A 16224-nucleotide genomic window follows, 5' to 3' on the forward strand; every position below is an offset into this window, starting at 1 on the left:
GTGATGTTTCTGTTGTCAGTGATGTGTGATGTTTTTTTGCTAGGTGTTGATTGATCGGGAGATCCCCATAAACTCCCCGTTCTATGTAAGTTTTGGACACACACTCTAATAGGGTGCTGCTAATACCAGGAGAAAAACCTGGGTTTGAACATGCACACTCATAGGGTGCCGCTAATGCCAGGAAAATATTCCTGGGTTTGGCTTTTCTTTGCATCTTTGACATCATGGTTTTGATATTTGACATGTGTGTTAAAAATTAAATAAAAAAGAAAAATAATTATTTAAAATTTCTGAAATGTGATGTTGAGAATTTTTTTTCTTCATAACTTTTTTTCTTACCAGTGAAATTACTTGGAAAAGTTTAATTTTGATTTGGAATGTGAACTATTTGATGTTGTTAATTCTTGTTTTTTCAGTTTTTGAATTGAAATATCTTTTGGAGATGTGTAATTTAACATATTTAACAATGAATGATTTATTGTCTGAAAAATCTTCTGCATTTTGAAGCCAGAATCTTCAGCTCAAACAACTATATTTTTTTTTCTTCATCTCAACCAATAACACCAGCAACGTCTACAAATACGAACCCATGGAATGAAAACATATATTTATATCTCAAAAAAGCTTATTTGCCTGCCTGAAAGCTTAATGTAGATTTTAATTACTTAAAAAATACCGGTAATTGTATGCTTTTGATTTTTATTTCAAAGAAATTGCACAAAGATCTTTAATTAAAACATGGCGGCCAACCTTTTGGTTTTTACAGGAAAATGAATTTCTTATTTAGAGGGGAACTGATTTTTTTGAAATCTTTTTGAAATCTTTGACCCCCTGACCTGTATCTTTGTAGGGCATGTTTATTGATGCCAATGAATTGGGACAGTGCAATACAGGAGTTAGTATGATTTCTATCTCGTTAACGCTATAAGTCAATAACGACTTAATTATCTTTAGATAACACTGGTAGAGGGATACGTTTTCTCATCAGCAGTTGATCATTTGCATTAACCTGTATCTCATATATAACCAATCACAAAGCACAATACATCCAACAGAATGGGTTTGAATTTTAAAGCAGCCTTATGATTTGTTAAGATTTTATACCTTGATTTTTTTTTTTTTTTTTTTTATAAATATTCATGTCATTTAATTAAAATTTCTTTTGTAAGATCTTAGTTTCTTTCATACATAATATGACATCTAAATGCAGATTTTATTTAAAATGTTTACATTTAAGAACAGAGAGGTCTTAATGAGTCTTTATATTTATAATCTGCTTCAAGAAAATATTTGCGCATAGAGTTGTTGTCCCCTGAAATAATCTTCAATGTGAGTGAAACTTTATGAGAAAATGAAAAAACTTTATGATGACATGCTCATTCAAAATGTTTTCTTAATTTTATACCCTATGTGTTAGATCAGCATTATACCCTTAATGTTAGATCAGCTGATGGGGAATTTATTCACATAATGGAGACAAAAGAGAATAAATATTTTATGTATAATAGTTTTCAAGTGAAGAAAGTTGAGCATAAAATGTTTAACGATTCAATAATTATGTTTATTCATGACTGTATACAAATAATTGTATACAATAACATGGAATGCTGCATGTATCCCACATGTTGGATTGCATTACCCTATTTTTTTTTTTGTCCCTGAAAGTTTCTGACATAATTTCAGGTTTTTTGTTTTTCAATATACTATAATAATATATCTACTGACTAGGAATGGTTGTTTTGTAATTATTGATATTTTTAAGACTATATGCCTTGAGATCTATTAAGCAATTTTGATTAAAAAAAATAACATATACACACATTAGAATTTCCATGGTGATTGCCCTGTAGTAAATTATCTCCCTTTGAGTTCTAGTGACTAACCTTAAAAATTCTTACACACTACTAACATTTTACTTTTTTGGTTTAATCAAAAGCAAATATTATGATGCAATTAATTATAAAATTTTATAGTATTAAGAATATCGGTATAAAGAATACTTGTAAACATTGTTTTCTCTAAAAAAAAAAAAAAAAAAATTATTATAATATTAAGTTTTTTATATTTATATTTAAAACTCTAGACGACTTTCACATTGTTAGTTTCCTCCCTTTGTCAGCATATTTGATGTATTTTTTTTTATCTGTTAACGTCTAAATATAACTATGTTTTCTTTTATTGTGAAAAATAAACATTGAATATTTATTCCCTAGAGTTGTGTACAGAATGGAAGCAGGAACTTGTATGAACTGCATCCACAAAAGGAATTAACTTGATGTGAAAGTTGTCTATTTTTAGAAATAAAAATATATTCATTTTCATAATCAAGTCGTTTATCTCTATTTTATTACTTAATGCAAGATTTTTTTTTTAAAAATTTAAAAAAAGAAAAAATTGAATGATAGTTGAATACTACTGACTGCAGAGTGCATAGCAGGAGTCTTTGTCAGTTTTAATGAGCAGTTCATGACTCGGGAGTTTTAACCAACCTTTTTCTCCTGTAGGATCAGAGCAACATAGACATACAGCTAGGCGTGACGTCGGTCGGGCTGGTGGTCTTTCAGAATAATGTCAAAATCAATACATTCCCATGGTGAGTAATAGCAGTGTGTTTGAAGAGAATTCTCGCATTTAAATATTAAAAGTTGTGTACATTAAAGAAAGGGGTTTTAATTTCTCTTTATAAGAAGTTAATAAATAAGACCCCAAAAAGCCATTAAATCAAGTAAATTTTGTATTATATAAGATAAAACATTTCCTAATGATTTTTTTTTCAGATGTTATTTAAAACAACCTTAATTTTGCCAAAATTTTTCAGGGCAAAGATTGTCAAGATATCATTTAAAAGAAAACAGTTTTTCATTCAACTTCGAAGGGAGATGGTAAGTTGACACTAATTTGAATGATTTGACAACTTGTCAAAAATGCATAGAATTTCACATAGTATATTTTTTCATATTAACAATTCAAACCTATCTTGTACATAAAAATAAAAGTTTGACCTTACTGTGATGTTCTTTATTATTTTGATTTGGTCACAGAAATGTTTGCTTTTATGACCAACACGCCTTGACATCAAAGAATCTTGGAGATAACATTTAGTCAATGAAACTTTTTGAAGCAATGTAGATTTGTATGGTTACAGAATGACTCGGTGGAGAACCTGATCGGCTTCAACATGGTGAGCTACAGGTCGTGTAAGAATCTCTGGAAGTCCTGTGTGGAACATCACACGTTTTTCCGCCTCTACGTCCCGAACCCTCCGTCAAAGAAAATCTTCTCCATGGGATCCAAGTTCCGCTACAGGTGAGTGGGCGGCACAGACAGGTTAATCATATACCTGGCCAGGTGTTATATACCCAGGTGATGCTGTGTTGTGTGTATTAGCTGAGGAGTAGACCATCAAGTGTAGAGGAACGATAGTTGTAACTGAGATGACAGGTATATTATTACTTATTAGGTTAGTTACTGACACACTACGGAAATATATTGGGTTGATCAATCTCATAGATGGTGAGGCGAAGCCGAACCATCTATGAGATTGATCAACCCAATATATTTCCGTAGTGTGTCAGTAACTAACCTATTAAGTGTTTTGTTTTCCCAAGGACTATCTAGTGATACATTTACTGATTTTACTCCCAAGAAGTGTTGATCACACAATTAAATTCCACACATTTTTATTTTTTCAACAGTAAATAAAGTTCAACAATCTTTATATCAGTAACAAACAGTTTTTCAACAATAAAATATTTTAAACATTTAATAATAAACAATTAAAACCACTCCAATCTCTGCATTTTTTTCTGAACTATTTTGTGTTAACGTTGATGTTACCGATATTCACGGTGCAGTTACTGAAGCATATTGGTCTGAATGGTCGTTTCTCTTCAACTGGACTCTGCGTTTCAAAATCTGCGAAAAGTTGATCAATTTGCCACCCATTAAGATCGCATTCCACTATTTGAGTTTCACAAACCGTTGATGAAGATGATGAATTAGCCATAATAGCATGCCTCTTGGTACTTGGTAACATTGGCAAGCTGGATGTTGGTGCAAGATTTTCGCTGATAGACTCACCCATCTGAATTTTTTCTGCATCACTAACTCGCTGATAGACACTCAGACTCTGTACGGACTTGTGTCCAGTGACAGACATTACTTGTGAGGGTCCATACATACACTTGGACAGAATGGATGCTCCAGTTGCTCTTATGGAATGGTTTGTATATACTTTTGACAAGTTAGTAGCCTTGCTCAAGGAGCTGAGAAAACTCCTCAATTTCTTTTCACCAACAGGGACATTACAGAACCACACTGCATCAGATTCGAGAAAACTCTCTTTTGGTCGCTGCCATAGCCTGTAAAAGGGAACATTTCTAACTCAAAACAAGATACACATAAATTTTCAGTCATAAAAATTTATATATTTTGTGTCAATCAAAATTACCTGTCACATTCTGGATGGAGCTTTGATAAGTACATCTCGAAGGACAAAACTGGACAGTAGATTGATCCTACCAATAAAGATAACAAATACATATAAGTATTGATAGATTTTTAAATAAAAATTTATAAGTATGATAAGATTTTCTCTATGACTCAATTCTTTTAAAAAATACAGTAGACACAGTGAAAAGCAAAACAAACCTTTAATTTCTGGCATAATTCCAGAAGAAGTTTCTTTGTCCAAACGATGGTTTTTAGTTAATTCATCAACGACTTTTTTCACGACTTTTCGACCAGTGTCCTCGTCAGTTTCAACTCGGAACATATTTTTGGTCATGTTATGCATGTTTTCATTCCCCCGCCTGCAGAAAAACATTCGGATGTCAAACTGCACTTTATTGAAGAGACCCTGTGGTGTATTGATAGACAGATGCATACTTGTATACAGCGATTTCAAGTCGGTGTCTGAGATAATAGGATGGTGAACCACGTCTCCCTTCCCCATTCTTTTGGCTTCGGCTAAAACAGCCTTAAAACAAGTGTTGCTATCGGTAAACGAGGAATCCTTCACTATATCCACTTTTCTGTTGAAGGGGGGTGACTTCAAATATCTGTTTATGCCATGGCGAATTGTCTCCAGGGAATTTACTTTGTAATGTGACCCATCTTCTCTACGTAGATCCATGTAGAAATGGCCTAGCATCTCGTCTAATTTCACGTTGTCAAAGTCTTGAAAGTTCTCATTTTCGCCTTTTACTTTCAAGTATTCCTTAAAAACTTTAGCCGCTCCTTTGTTTACCTGTAAAGTTTTGCTACTGTTCAATTTTAATCGCTTTTCCTGTTTTTCCTCTGCAGTGCTTAGCACAAATCTGGATGCCATTCTACACGAACGCAGCAGACACAACAATATGTGACGTCAATTCAAAGGGCAACTACTCTAATTTTAAAAAAATTCCAAAGGGCAACAACTCAAAATATATTAAGAACTTACGGAACACGGTTTCTGTATCAAATAATATGAAATGTTGAGATGAGTAGGCGAAGCGGCGGCCAATGACGGCCATATTGCCTACTATTAATCCTCACGGAGCCTACATAGAGATATATGAGGCAATCACGTGCCATGTTTAAACCAATGAAAATGTGACATTTCAGTCCGAGGGAAAACAATGTTATTTATAGGATTTTTGATTTTTAAGATACAAGTATTGTCAAAATATATTGCCTTTGAAAATTAATAAATCGCAACCATTTAAATGCAACCTTTAAATGTTGATATTTCCGATTGTCAATTAAAAATTCCAAGATCATGCAGAACAATATGCTAAGGTATGATTGCAATAATAATCACAAAAAAAAATATAAGTTTTGAAATGCAAGTAAGTACCCAGGTGAATATTAATTAAGGAAATAAATTCTTCTTGCTTATGTACCGGTAGTGTAAATTACCCCAATAGGACAGAGATTTCCATTTTTACAGTATTATTGAACTGAAAAGAGTATTAAATGGAGAGCTAGAAAAAATTGTTTTGTAGAAATAAATGATTAGGATTAATAAAAGAAATTATTTTAGGAAATAATGTATAATTAAGTCATTCATATTAAATTTAGAAATATTTTGCATTCAGCGTAGTGTTGTCAGATAAGAGTTATTTTCCTTTACCCACAAAATATTCACATGCAGCATATTATGCATGTACATGGATCAACATCTATGGTTAGATTGTACTCCATTGATATGAGATATTCCAACCACACCTCATCACCAAATTGTTTGATTTTGTAGCGTTCATAATGCATGGTGTGTTCTGTCTCAAATTTTCTCAGCATTATCACGGTTTGTGGTTTTTTTCCCCCCCACTCTAACGATTGGTGACCAGAACCTTTCAGGAAAACCCCCACCCCCCTCCCTTTTGATCTCATTATTAACATGAACACATTCATTCACTCACAAGGGTTACATATGTCTCTTGAGTGAGCAATTTGTTTTGCCCATCATCCATTTTGTGTGACGGAGATATTTCTAATCGCACGTGAGCACAAATTTTCACTTGTTCATCTTTTTATCAGTAATTTAAAGCATATTTTTAATCAGAGGGAGAGAAAGTGAAAGGAGAAAATCTTGGTTTCAGTTTAAATGAAATAAATATCCACTCTCTCCATCAAACAAAACAACAATAATAAACAAATAAATAAAATGGTATGCATTTCTTTTACCATAAAAGATGCAGGGTTTTCTTGAGCTGACAGGTCAAAATGTCATTTCTAGAGCTAGTAGAGCTGACCATCTCTCCAGTTTCTCTGTCTTTTTCTGCAGATGCTAGTTGCTTTCTAAGTATCCAGGCATCAGAGTTGTTGTAGGAAATCCAGGAACCACCCCCCTTTCAATCAAATAGATGAACATCAGAATTTGTCACTCTAAAATTCCTAGAATAACTTAAAAATGCTAGGGAAAAACTTTGAAATTTTACTTTATTGTCCAAAAATTAGAAAAAAAAAGGCGACATAGGATTAAAAAAAAACCCTCACAAACACACAGTTTTAGATTACGGTACATAAAATCATTTATATATGATTACAATATATATATCATAACATGGTATTACATTTGAAAAAATTCAAAAATGGGATAGAGAAAAGAAAAGGTTTATTTTATATACAAGTAACATCTGGACTCCCACACATTCTGTATATTAAAGATGCCAAACTTATTCAAAGGACTGAAAAATATTCAACAAAACACAAAAACACTCATTTTTCACACAGATTTGACTCCAGAAGCAAATGTTATGGTGAATATTATAGAATTCACAAGCAGAAACTATTACAGACAATAGAATGTGTGGCAGATGTACATAATAGTAACTATAGATCCATTTTACAGCAAATTTAATGCCATAAAACACACAACTTCACACTAAGTAGCATAAATTATTACAGACACAATAGAATGTATTGAGAATGTAATTACAGAAGCTCACATATTGGCAGTTGTCATAGAAAATACAACTATACCCTTGATAACAGAATAAAATTTAGAGTGATTGCATAGAAAATACAACTACCGTACACATTCAATAGCAGAAACTATTACAGACAATAGACTTTACAGTGAATGTAATTACAGTACTTGCTATTGTAATTACAGCGGTAAAACAGAGTTCCAAACTTTGGAAGAAAACAAGAGGCGAGCTAAAATTGAGCGGACGTTCTCCAGGTGAGCTTTACCTTTCTGTGCCACAGAAGTCAATCAAGTCTACGTGTTCTTGCATTAATTAATTAATTAAGTGGCGGTTCAGATTATTATAGGAAAATAATTGACTATGACATAAAAATCAGAATTTTTTTTTTTTACATAAGGGATTAATTAATCGATTTATGAATAAAAATCAGAAAAAAATTGTATGAAAAATGGAACTTTCAGCATTTTTGAAGCTGCATTTTAATGCGTATAATTTTTTGGTTATAACTAAGCTAGTAGTCTGCAATGTGATCAATCAGTTGGGGCCATGTTTACTGACATTTTTGCATGCTTGCCTCCCTTGACTTCATATTCCCTGATATCTTAGTTTACCCTGTTCCCTAGATAAAAATGGATGCCTGGGCTTTTACAGTAGTTACCTACAATCTTCCTGACACAGTCTCACTGCATTTTGACACTTCTTTTACACTAATTCTTGCACATATTTACTCAGAATAACATAGACTTGTAATCTTAAGGCTTCTTTGGGAGTTACAAATTCAGTTATCTCCCTTTGGAGATCTGATTTCAGTTACCTCCCTTGATATTCTAAATCTAGTTAACTCCCTTGGGAGTTATACCTTTGTATATTCCCTGTGTTGTGTTTCTCATACTCTGTGTTCCATTCAAAAGATGATATGATGGATGGCATTTCATTATAAGAAAAAATTGTATTTAGAAAGTTTTACTTGTAGCAGCTGCACAATTGAGAATTTGTTTATTTGAGATCATGGGGATTTTGTATCTCTTCCTCTTAATTTTGTTAAATACACATTTTTTTTTTAGAAAAAAAAAAACATTACAGCTTTATAACAAATAAAAAAAAAATGAAGAGTAAAATATTAGTTAAAGTTTAATTTCCTGTTAAAAAGGGGAATTAAAACTTGTATTGTGTTGGGCATGAATTGGTTGTGTGTAATTAATGGCTAGAATCTGATGTAGAAATGATATGATACAACTAAAAAAATATCTATTCTATCAATTGAGAACTAAGATAATATTTTTAAAGCATTAATTTCAGCAAGGAATATTGGCATAGCATGAGCTTTTTACAAATTTTAATGTAGCCGGTGACTATGTATTGAAATGCTTGTTTTATAATTAAAAGAAACAAAATCAAAAGATAAACAATTAGCAGTGTTCTCAGCAAGGAGAATGAACATCAGAAGTGATCATTTTTGGTTTATTTTTAGGTCGCCCAGTAAAAAGTTTGCACGGCGGACGGTCAGTGGACACACGAGAGACCAAATCATCCAAGAACGCAACTTTATCGACGGCCATCGCAACCTTCCGAAGTCGCAGACGTTTGGAGGAACTCCGTCAACGGCTCGACCAAAGAGCAGTAACAGCGTTAACCATTCGTTCAACCGCTACGAGAGCATCAACAACCAGAAACGGGCCACGCTCCCCCACGACTACAAGGTCGGCTCAAACTCAAGGTCGTCCATACACTCCAGCAAGTCCGACGAGTAAGTACTAGAGGATTGGGGGGGGGGGGGGGACTTTTTATTTCTTCTTCAGGAACAGTAGGTTAAAGTGTCTGACATATAATACGATGAAGATTTACATATACGAACTGGACAAGTAAGTACTCAGGAAGTGGGCAGACATTTTTTGTTCTTTTCAAGAATTGAGTCCGACGAGTGCTGTATAGGTGGGAGATTGGCTTTTTGTGTGAGTGATTTCAATGCAAATTTTCTCTAAGTTTAATGTCAAGGTTTTGAAATGTAGTGATTATCGATCGGTATATAATTTAGGGTTCTATGGACACTGTTGTATTTAGTTCAATTTCATCTTCTTACAATTGAAAATAATAAGGCACAATGGCATATAAATGCAAAATTTGTCATTTTACTACTGTAAGAGTTATGTAATAAAATGCATATCACTAAATATAAGGGTTTTCATGAATGCATAGATTTTTAGGATGTGAATGTGCTGTTTTGATGAATCTTTTTATATCTATTGAAAACTGGAAGATCGAAGTTAAAAAATGGGTTTGCAATTTTATTTATTGAATACAAGATTCTTTTTATGAGTACAAAAGAGGGTAAAATAAGGGACAAACATTGTGAGATTTATTTAAACTCATGACTCGGTTGGAAATTTGAAGCTTTAGGACGGCCATATTGACATAAGTTATTTATGTGGAACTGATAACCATATTTCATATATAAAGAAGAGGAAAGAAAAAAAAAGGGGGGGGGGGGGTAATCTTGATAGTATGAAGGGGACAGAAGTATTTAAACGTGCTCTCTAGAAGAATGTGTTGTGTTTGTACGGGTTAGGTAAAATGACAGTTGTACGAGAAGTGTCTTTTATCGGAAGTTTGGGCTTTATCACACATATATGTAAACATTGTGTGAAGGGAGCTTGTGTAAATCCAGATAAGAATGTCCATTTCTTGTCCATTATGCCTGATTGTGTATTATCTCTCTCCAAAACCTATTGAGGTAATGGCCACTTAGGGGTTCCCCTGTCAAATACAACAGGGGGTGGGGAGAGGGTATGAAATTCTCTCGCTGATGAAAAGATAACACTGTTTATTTCACTCTTTGAGATTTTTAATTGACTGGGCAGTGTGAAATGAGTAGTTTTAATTCTCAAGTATTTGAGAAAAATTAAATTTTTGGTGATATGAAGGTCAGATTGGTATGTTTACACCAGGGTCAGATGAGTACTAATGAGTAAAATTTTGATTATATTATTTTCACTCACATTTTGTTGAACAAAAAACATTTTTTTTTTTTTGAAAAGTACTCTTTTATATTTGAACCAGTGTCCTTGATGAACTGTTTTGAAAATAGGACATCGACTGGTGTCCTAGAATTCTAACTTATCAACATGGCCTTGGCGCTAGCTTCTTCCTTAATATATTTAGAAAACAAGGGACATTATTGAATCTCTGGTTTGTTGAATTAATAGATGAATGGATGGATGGGTGGATGATGTTGGTTATGGGTGTTGGACATTAACCCAATTTACTCTGATTTTTTTCTTCAAATTAAGTCTTTCTTTTGAAATCTTCTTTGTCCTGGTTCAGGAAGAAACTGTCATTTAATGGTGATTTATGGTGTCCTGTTCCTGATGACCCATTGCTAGAGGGTAGAAAACAGTGGTCATAAACGGAAAGTTGATTTGAGGGCCCCCCTTATTTTGGTTGCACTTTTAAAACTCCATCTGTGAGAATATGAGGGTCCTTAAACAATCATGAAGTGGTTTTTCTCATGTGGATTCTTGGTTTGTGATTTATGGGAGAACAATAGACAATTTGTCCCTCTGCTGGGTAATGGGAGAATGCATAGACCCAAGCACTGTTACTTAAAAGGCCCAGAGTATGACCCTTGGGAGGGGTGGGGGATAATCAGGCCAGTCTGAAGAGTAGAGACCAAAGTGGGGTCAGACTTGTTCCTTCTTTGCTAAGAAACCTTGGGGAAACATTGGCACTGTTGTATGATTTCAGTAGAAGGTGGATGCATCCCATTGATGGTAAATGGGTGAACAATTTGGCCTTTGTAAGGTCTGCAGTGTTGAAAAACCCATTTAGAGGAAACTCTTGTAATGAAGAGAAAGTACCAGCAGAATGTTCATGAGACATTTCTAAGATTAATATATTTTTACTACTCATGACATTCTTATATTTATAATCAAGTCCCTTCTCTAATAAGATGATTTTATAGTCACATCACATTCAGCATTGCAGTTCTCAAAAGACCCTAAACAATTGTTTATATACAGAATATAAACCTACATCAAACTCTGAACCCCTTGTTGGTGCTAAAGTTTAAACGATTTTAGAGAATCAGCAACATGTTATAATGCTTGCATGTAAGTAAAAACATACTTAAATTATTTCAGTTTTTGTGAATATTTAAAATGTTTTCCTTTGTATAACAGGATCATCATCTGGCCATAAATTTCCCAATTTTGGTAGAGGCCTTCATGGATATTATAAAAAGGCATTCAGTTGTTCTTACATGTGAGGGAGTAAGGCAGATTTTTGAAATTTTGCCTTTTTTGCATGATTAAACATAGGTAGATTCTTGACAATGATGGGAAAGGAGATATAAATCAAAAATCGTTAAAGAATAAACAGTATCTACTAGTAGCAAGTGCATACACGAATCATCAGAGGTTTGTTCTACTTTTGGTCCAACGCTTTGTTACTGTGGTAATTATACACACCACCTGGGTAAAAGTAAGCAATCAACTTTCATGGGATTACTGGACATTTACAGAGTAATGGGCCTCCATTGGTTTGTTGCCATTCTAGCATCTGGGGACCCCACAACTACTTTTGAGATCCAAAGCTGTTGTCTCCATTTCTGCTCAAGAGTACCAGCATGGCCCCAAACAGTTCATTAGCTTGAAGGACTTTGTTGGTAAAAGAAAGTGATATTGGGGTGGAAGGGGGGAAGGGAGAGGGTTCTTTGAGATGGTATGTAAACAGGGAGGGATTACTGTAGCGGATTCGACACAGAGCTCTTGGACATGCTGGAAATCTCATGTCCTCGTCAGCATTCTTTGTCAACAAGGCTCTCGCAACAAGCTCTTATATGTAACAGTCCTTATATCACGGAGAAATTTTATCGATCGTGGAATGTTGAACGGCTTGAAGAATGAAATTGAAAGTTTTACGTCTCCTTGGCTCTGAATTTTTATAGAGATCTGTGCCTCCAATTTGTAATGGCCAGAATTAGAGTTACTGTAATCTGATCTTTTTGTTAAATGGTGGCTTCCCTCAAAATCAATGATAATGAAAAAGAGACTTCCTTTTATTAGATACCTATTAAATGTCTCACCCATCCTAACGGTTTTGAATATTAAATCAAAACTTGTAAATAAAAGCCGCATCAAAAAGTACACATTATACTGAGCAATTTTGATTAACTTTGATAAAATTTGCTAATCCTATTTTGAGGGTTTTAAATTACTTGGACCTTTCTCTGTTTCTTTTCTTTAAATTTGAGACTCATATTTACATAGCATGGAGAAAATTTACAGCATGAAAGTTAATTAAAAAAGCTTATTCATTATTGGGATCTGATATCGCTCGATTTTTTATTTTGATTTTACGAAAGCTTGAGTTAAAGTTCATTCTCATTTCTCTAAGAAGTCTGTTTTCTGTGGAAAATTATTTTAATAGATAGGTTGTACTCATAGTGTTTAACCTGGAATTAATGAACATAAAATTCTTTGAAGGGGTATAATGAACATTCTCTCCCTAGAACGTAGGCCGATAATGTAAAAGAAAATTGAATGAAATCATTCGCAGCTTGATTAAACATGGCATTTAATTTCTTGGGTGTAATAAAATTTGGATTAGGTTTTTGAGGGGTCGCTTAATATCAATTATTGAAAATTTTTATCTCCCTCAATAAGCACCGGGGGTATTAGCAGATAGAAGGGTATGAAAACTGTGGAGATAAGCAAAGAAGCAGAGATATGTCGGGAGATGTTGTTATTTGGGATCAATAAGGAGGCCTCCGGCTCTTCAGTATATTCAGATTGAAAATATCTGGTACCAAGAATTTTGGTCCTGGTTTTTACATGTAGAAATCCCCATTTGGTATTAAAAATTGATGTCTTAACAACTCTTTGGTATTAAACATTGATATCTTTGCCTTTCTTTGGTATTAATCAAGTATTAATGTCCTTCAGAAGTCCTTATGTCAAATTCTTGTCCTGATTCTGAGGTTTAGAGTTATAGTTTTAGAAATCTTGAAGTATCTGATGGATCCATTCATATATCTGGTTGTGATATCTGGTTTTCTGGTTCTTGTTTTTCATGCAGTGTTGGTTTAAGGATGTTGGTTTCACCATGCATACGGTTGAAACAAAATGATCCACATTTGAAAGAAGAGAAAAAAGAACATTTACAGCAATAGTCCTATCATCAATCTAATTCTATTGCTTTTGGAATCTGATTAATTATCTAGGCATTAAAGTGAAGAGATCCATGTTTTGTTGGATTAGCTTTACATAGGCTTAAAAGTTTGTGTAGATTTGTAGAAATGTTACATTGCAATAATCGGGCCTTAGGCCGGACTGATAGCTTCTCAGTGGGATCCTAATATATGATGTATTTTTTAGTCTTCTGTGACTATCCAGAAGTGATTATGGGATCTGTTTTCAGGTCCATATACATACAAAAGACCATCCGTCTCGAGATAATAAATATCTCGCTGTGACAAATTGACCAACTGATAGGGATTCTCAACCATTTTTTTTTTCTGATCACTAGATTTTTGAGGAATCAATATTAATAAGGAAACTGATTAGAGTAGAAGAGTTTTGTAACAAACGATTTGTAGACGACCTCTCTTAGGTTACCCAAACATGCGCTGGTTAAAATGTGACGGGGGTGATAGGTAGAGCAAGTTATTGGCATGTTCTTTGTGAATTGGTCCGTCCATTATATGGAGTTAATATCATTCTTGTCCCTCCCAGCAGGATATTAAAAAGATGTCCTCCTCACTCTGTGGAGATGTTTTGGTTTCCAGAGAACCGGGTTATTATAGTGTCAACAGTCATCGAGTCTTGGAATAAATAAAAAATGCAACGGAATGCAATTTGAAAAAAAAGATCGGAATCCTGTTAATTAAAACACATTTGGTTACCAGACAAAATGTTATAGTAAATTTTTTGAAACGCAATTAAAGCTATACTTTGAATATTTCATGGTAAATTGAGCTGCAATCGTTTCGGAATTTTTTTTTTTGGTATGCATGATGATCAATGAGAGAAGCATTGATTCAATACCTGGCAAATTTTTAACAGGAGATTAGCAACTCTGACAGTGTAATCTTAAAGCCATAAAACCATTTTACACCTTTAGTATCCCTAATTATAAAAAGAAATTTTTCCCCTTCCATAATGAAAGCTCCACCTTTTAGACTTGGTCTTAATGTGCCAATATAGGTAGTTGTGTTGTTAGGGTAAATGATTTGCACAATTACGCCTTAGTTTTCAATGGGGGTCAGGTATTAAAAAAAACACCTCATCCCTTACATCAACGTTATTAGGACCTCAACGGGTCACAGTCAGACACTAAGAACACTCTTTTTGCAGAATTAAAGAGAAATTGATTTTATTTGTTGAGAAGTAAAATAAACCGATTCAAGCCATTGTAAAGTGAACATTGATTTATTTGCCCTGAGTGAGTTTTGTGTCCTTTTTTGTCTCCCAATAAAGTCCTGAAATTGGGGTAGTTTTAAAGCCATCTGAAATTTGCAGGGGGTGGGGATGGGGGGATTTTCCTTTCCTGTATCTAAAAGGATCTAGAGCCAGACCTAATTATAAGTTGCCATGTTATTCCTTTCTCCCTTGATCTGTTCAGGCATGAAGTCTGAAACAACTTTGATCAACAAAATTTATCAATAATTTGCAGGGAAGAAAAAATTTATTCAGAAATGGATATTGATTTTGTTTGGTATTTTATTTAAAAAAAAAAGGAGAGATGTTTGGTGATGAAAGGTTCTTTTCATAAATATTGCATGAAGTCAAGCTAGATAGGACGAAATCCGGACTCAGCCGACGTGACAATAAAGATGTGTGATGCTGAACGAAGCATAGGGTTCATCGTTCTTTTTTTACGTTTTTTGCGTGTTTATACGCGGTGTCGTTAATGATTACGTACGTACACATCAAGGAGACTTGATTTAGATAATAAAAGAAGACCTCCATACATCTTTCAGATCCAGGTTAAGTGAAAAAGAGAAGGAAAAAAAAAAAGAAACCTAGGGATTGCAAGTTGTTATTGATTTGATTTGATCTGTATAGGCTCATAGTATGTAACTAAATTCTGTACTCAGTAAATGGTCTATAGTATAGAAACTTGGGCAAGGATTGTTGGCAAGAGAGGACTATGAGCTGATGGAGGTTTTGGCTCACTTTTTTAAAGCCATTTCTTGCTTAACTAATGAACAGAAAGCTGTGAAGCACTTACACATGATGCTTGCATGATAAGCTTGCAACATCTATCCACTGAGAGAGCAGGAGACTTTTTCATTAGATATGTGCCATTTTTTTGTGATGGTGATAATTGATTGATATTTCTGATGAAGAGGTGTATCAAACATTCATTCTGTGGGTACACAACTAGGCCTTAGCTGTAGGCAAACTGTGAGGGTATATATTCATTGGGATGTTTTTTAGAGGCGTATATCCTTTCAATGTGATTATCAATTAGGCAGTTAGATGTGATCTACCAGACTTTTGAATTGTTCCTAAACCTTTGGACAGCCTTATGTAAGGAATGAAACTGTGACTTTTGATTACCAAAGGTTATACATGGAGATATTCACCATGCATTTGTCATTTGAAGAGAAATTATTTTTCTTCTTGTGGAATTGTAAATCTTCTGAAAATTAAGGTTTTTTTCTGTGAGGCAAATTTTCATGAGAGGAACACAACTGAGATTAAAGCATTTTGACATTGTGTGCATGCAACAGAAATTCTTATGTGAACCATACCTTCCCTCTGGAAAATTACCATTTTGACCTTTTTGAGAGGAGAAAGACATGTATAGCAGA

General features: G+C 33.9%; 2 protein-coding genes across 11 annotated transcripts in view; one reads left to right on the plus strand and one right to left on the minus strand.

The window, feature by feature from the left end:
• LOC105328612 (tyrosine-protein phosphatase non-receptor type 4) overlaps nucleotides 1–16224 on the plus strand; it is a 69303-nt gene that overhangs the window by 18183 nt on the left and 34896 nt on the right. For 6 of the 10 annotated variants that reach the window (XM_066073531.1, XM_066073524.1, XM_066073525.1 and 3 more), the window contains exons 9-15: nucleotides 44–85; nucleotides 851–895; nucleotides 2505–2593; nucleotides 2819–2882; nucleotides 3146–3306; nucleotides 7598–7666; nucleotides 8884–9159. In XM_066073531.1, coding sequence (XP_065929603.1) covers nucleotides 44–85; nucleotides 851–895; nucleotides 2505–2593; nucleotides 2819–2882; nucleotides 3146–3306; nucleotides 7598–7666; nucleotides 8884–9159 — 746 coding nt within the window. The remainder of the gene's footprint in view (nucleotides 1–43; nucleotides 86–850; nucleotides 896–2504; nucleotides 2594–2818; nucleotides 2883–3145; nucleotides 3307–7597; nucleotides 7667–8883; nucleotides 9160–16224) is intronic. The other 4 variants (XM_066073527.1, XM_066073526.1, XM_066073528.1 and 1 more) reach the window with 4 other exon arrangements.
• On the minus strand, nucleotides 3677–5550 carry LOC136272255 (uncharacterized protein KIAA1958-like). The gene is made up of 3 exons (XM_066073534.1): nucleotides 4651–5550; nucleotides 4451–4517; nucleotides 3677–4361 (listed from the first exon to the last, which is right to left on the minus strand). The coding sequence occupies exons 1-3, from the start codon at nucleotides 5327–5329 to the stop codon at nucleotides 3812–3814; spliced, it is 1296 nt and encodes a 431-aa protein (XP_065929606.1). The 5' UTR covers nucleotides 5330–5550; the 3' UTR covers nucleotides 3677–3811.

Source organism: Magallana gigas, chromosome 10 (assembly GCF_963853765.1).
Source record: "Magallana gigas chromosome 10, xbMagGiga1.1, whole genome shotgun sequence".
Lineage (NCBI taxonomy): Eukaryota > Metazoa > Mollusca > Bivalvia > Ostreida > Ostreidae > Magallana > Magallana gigas.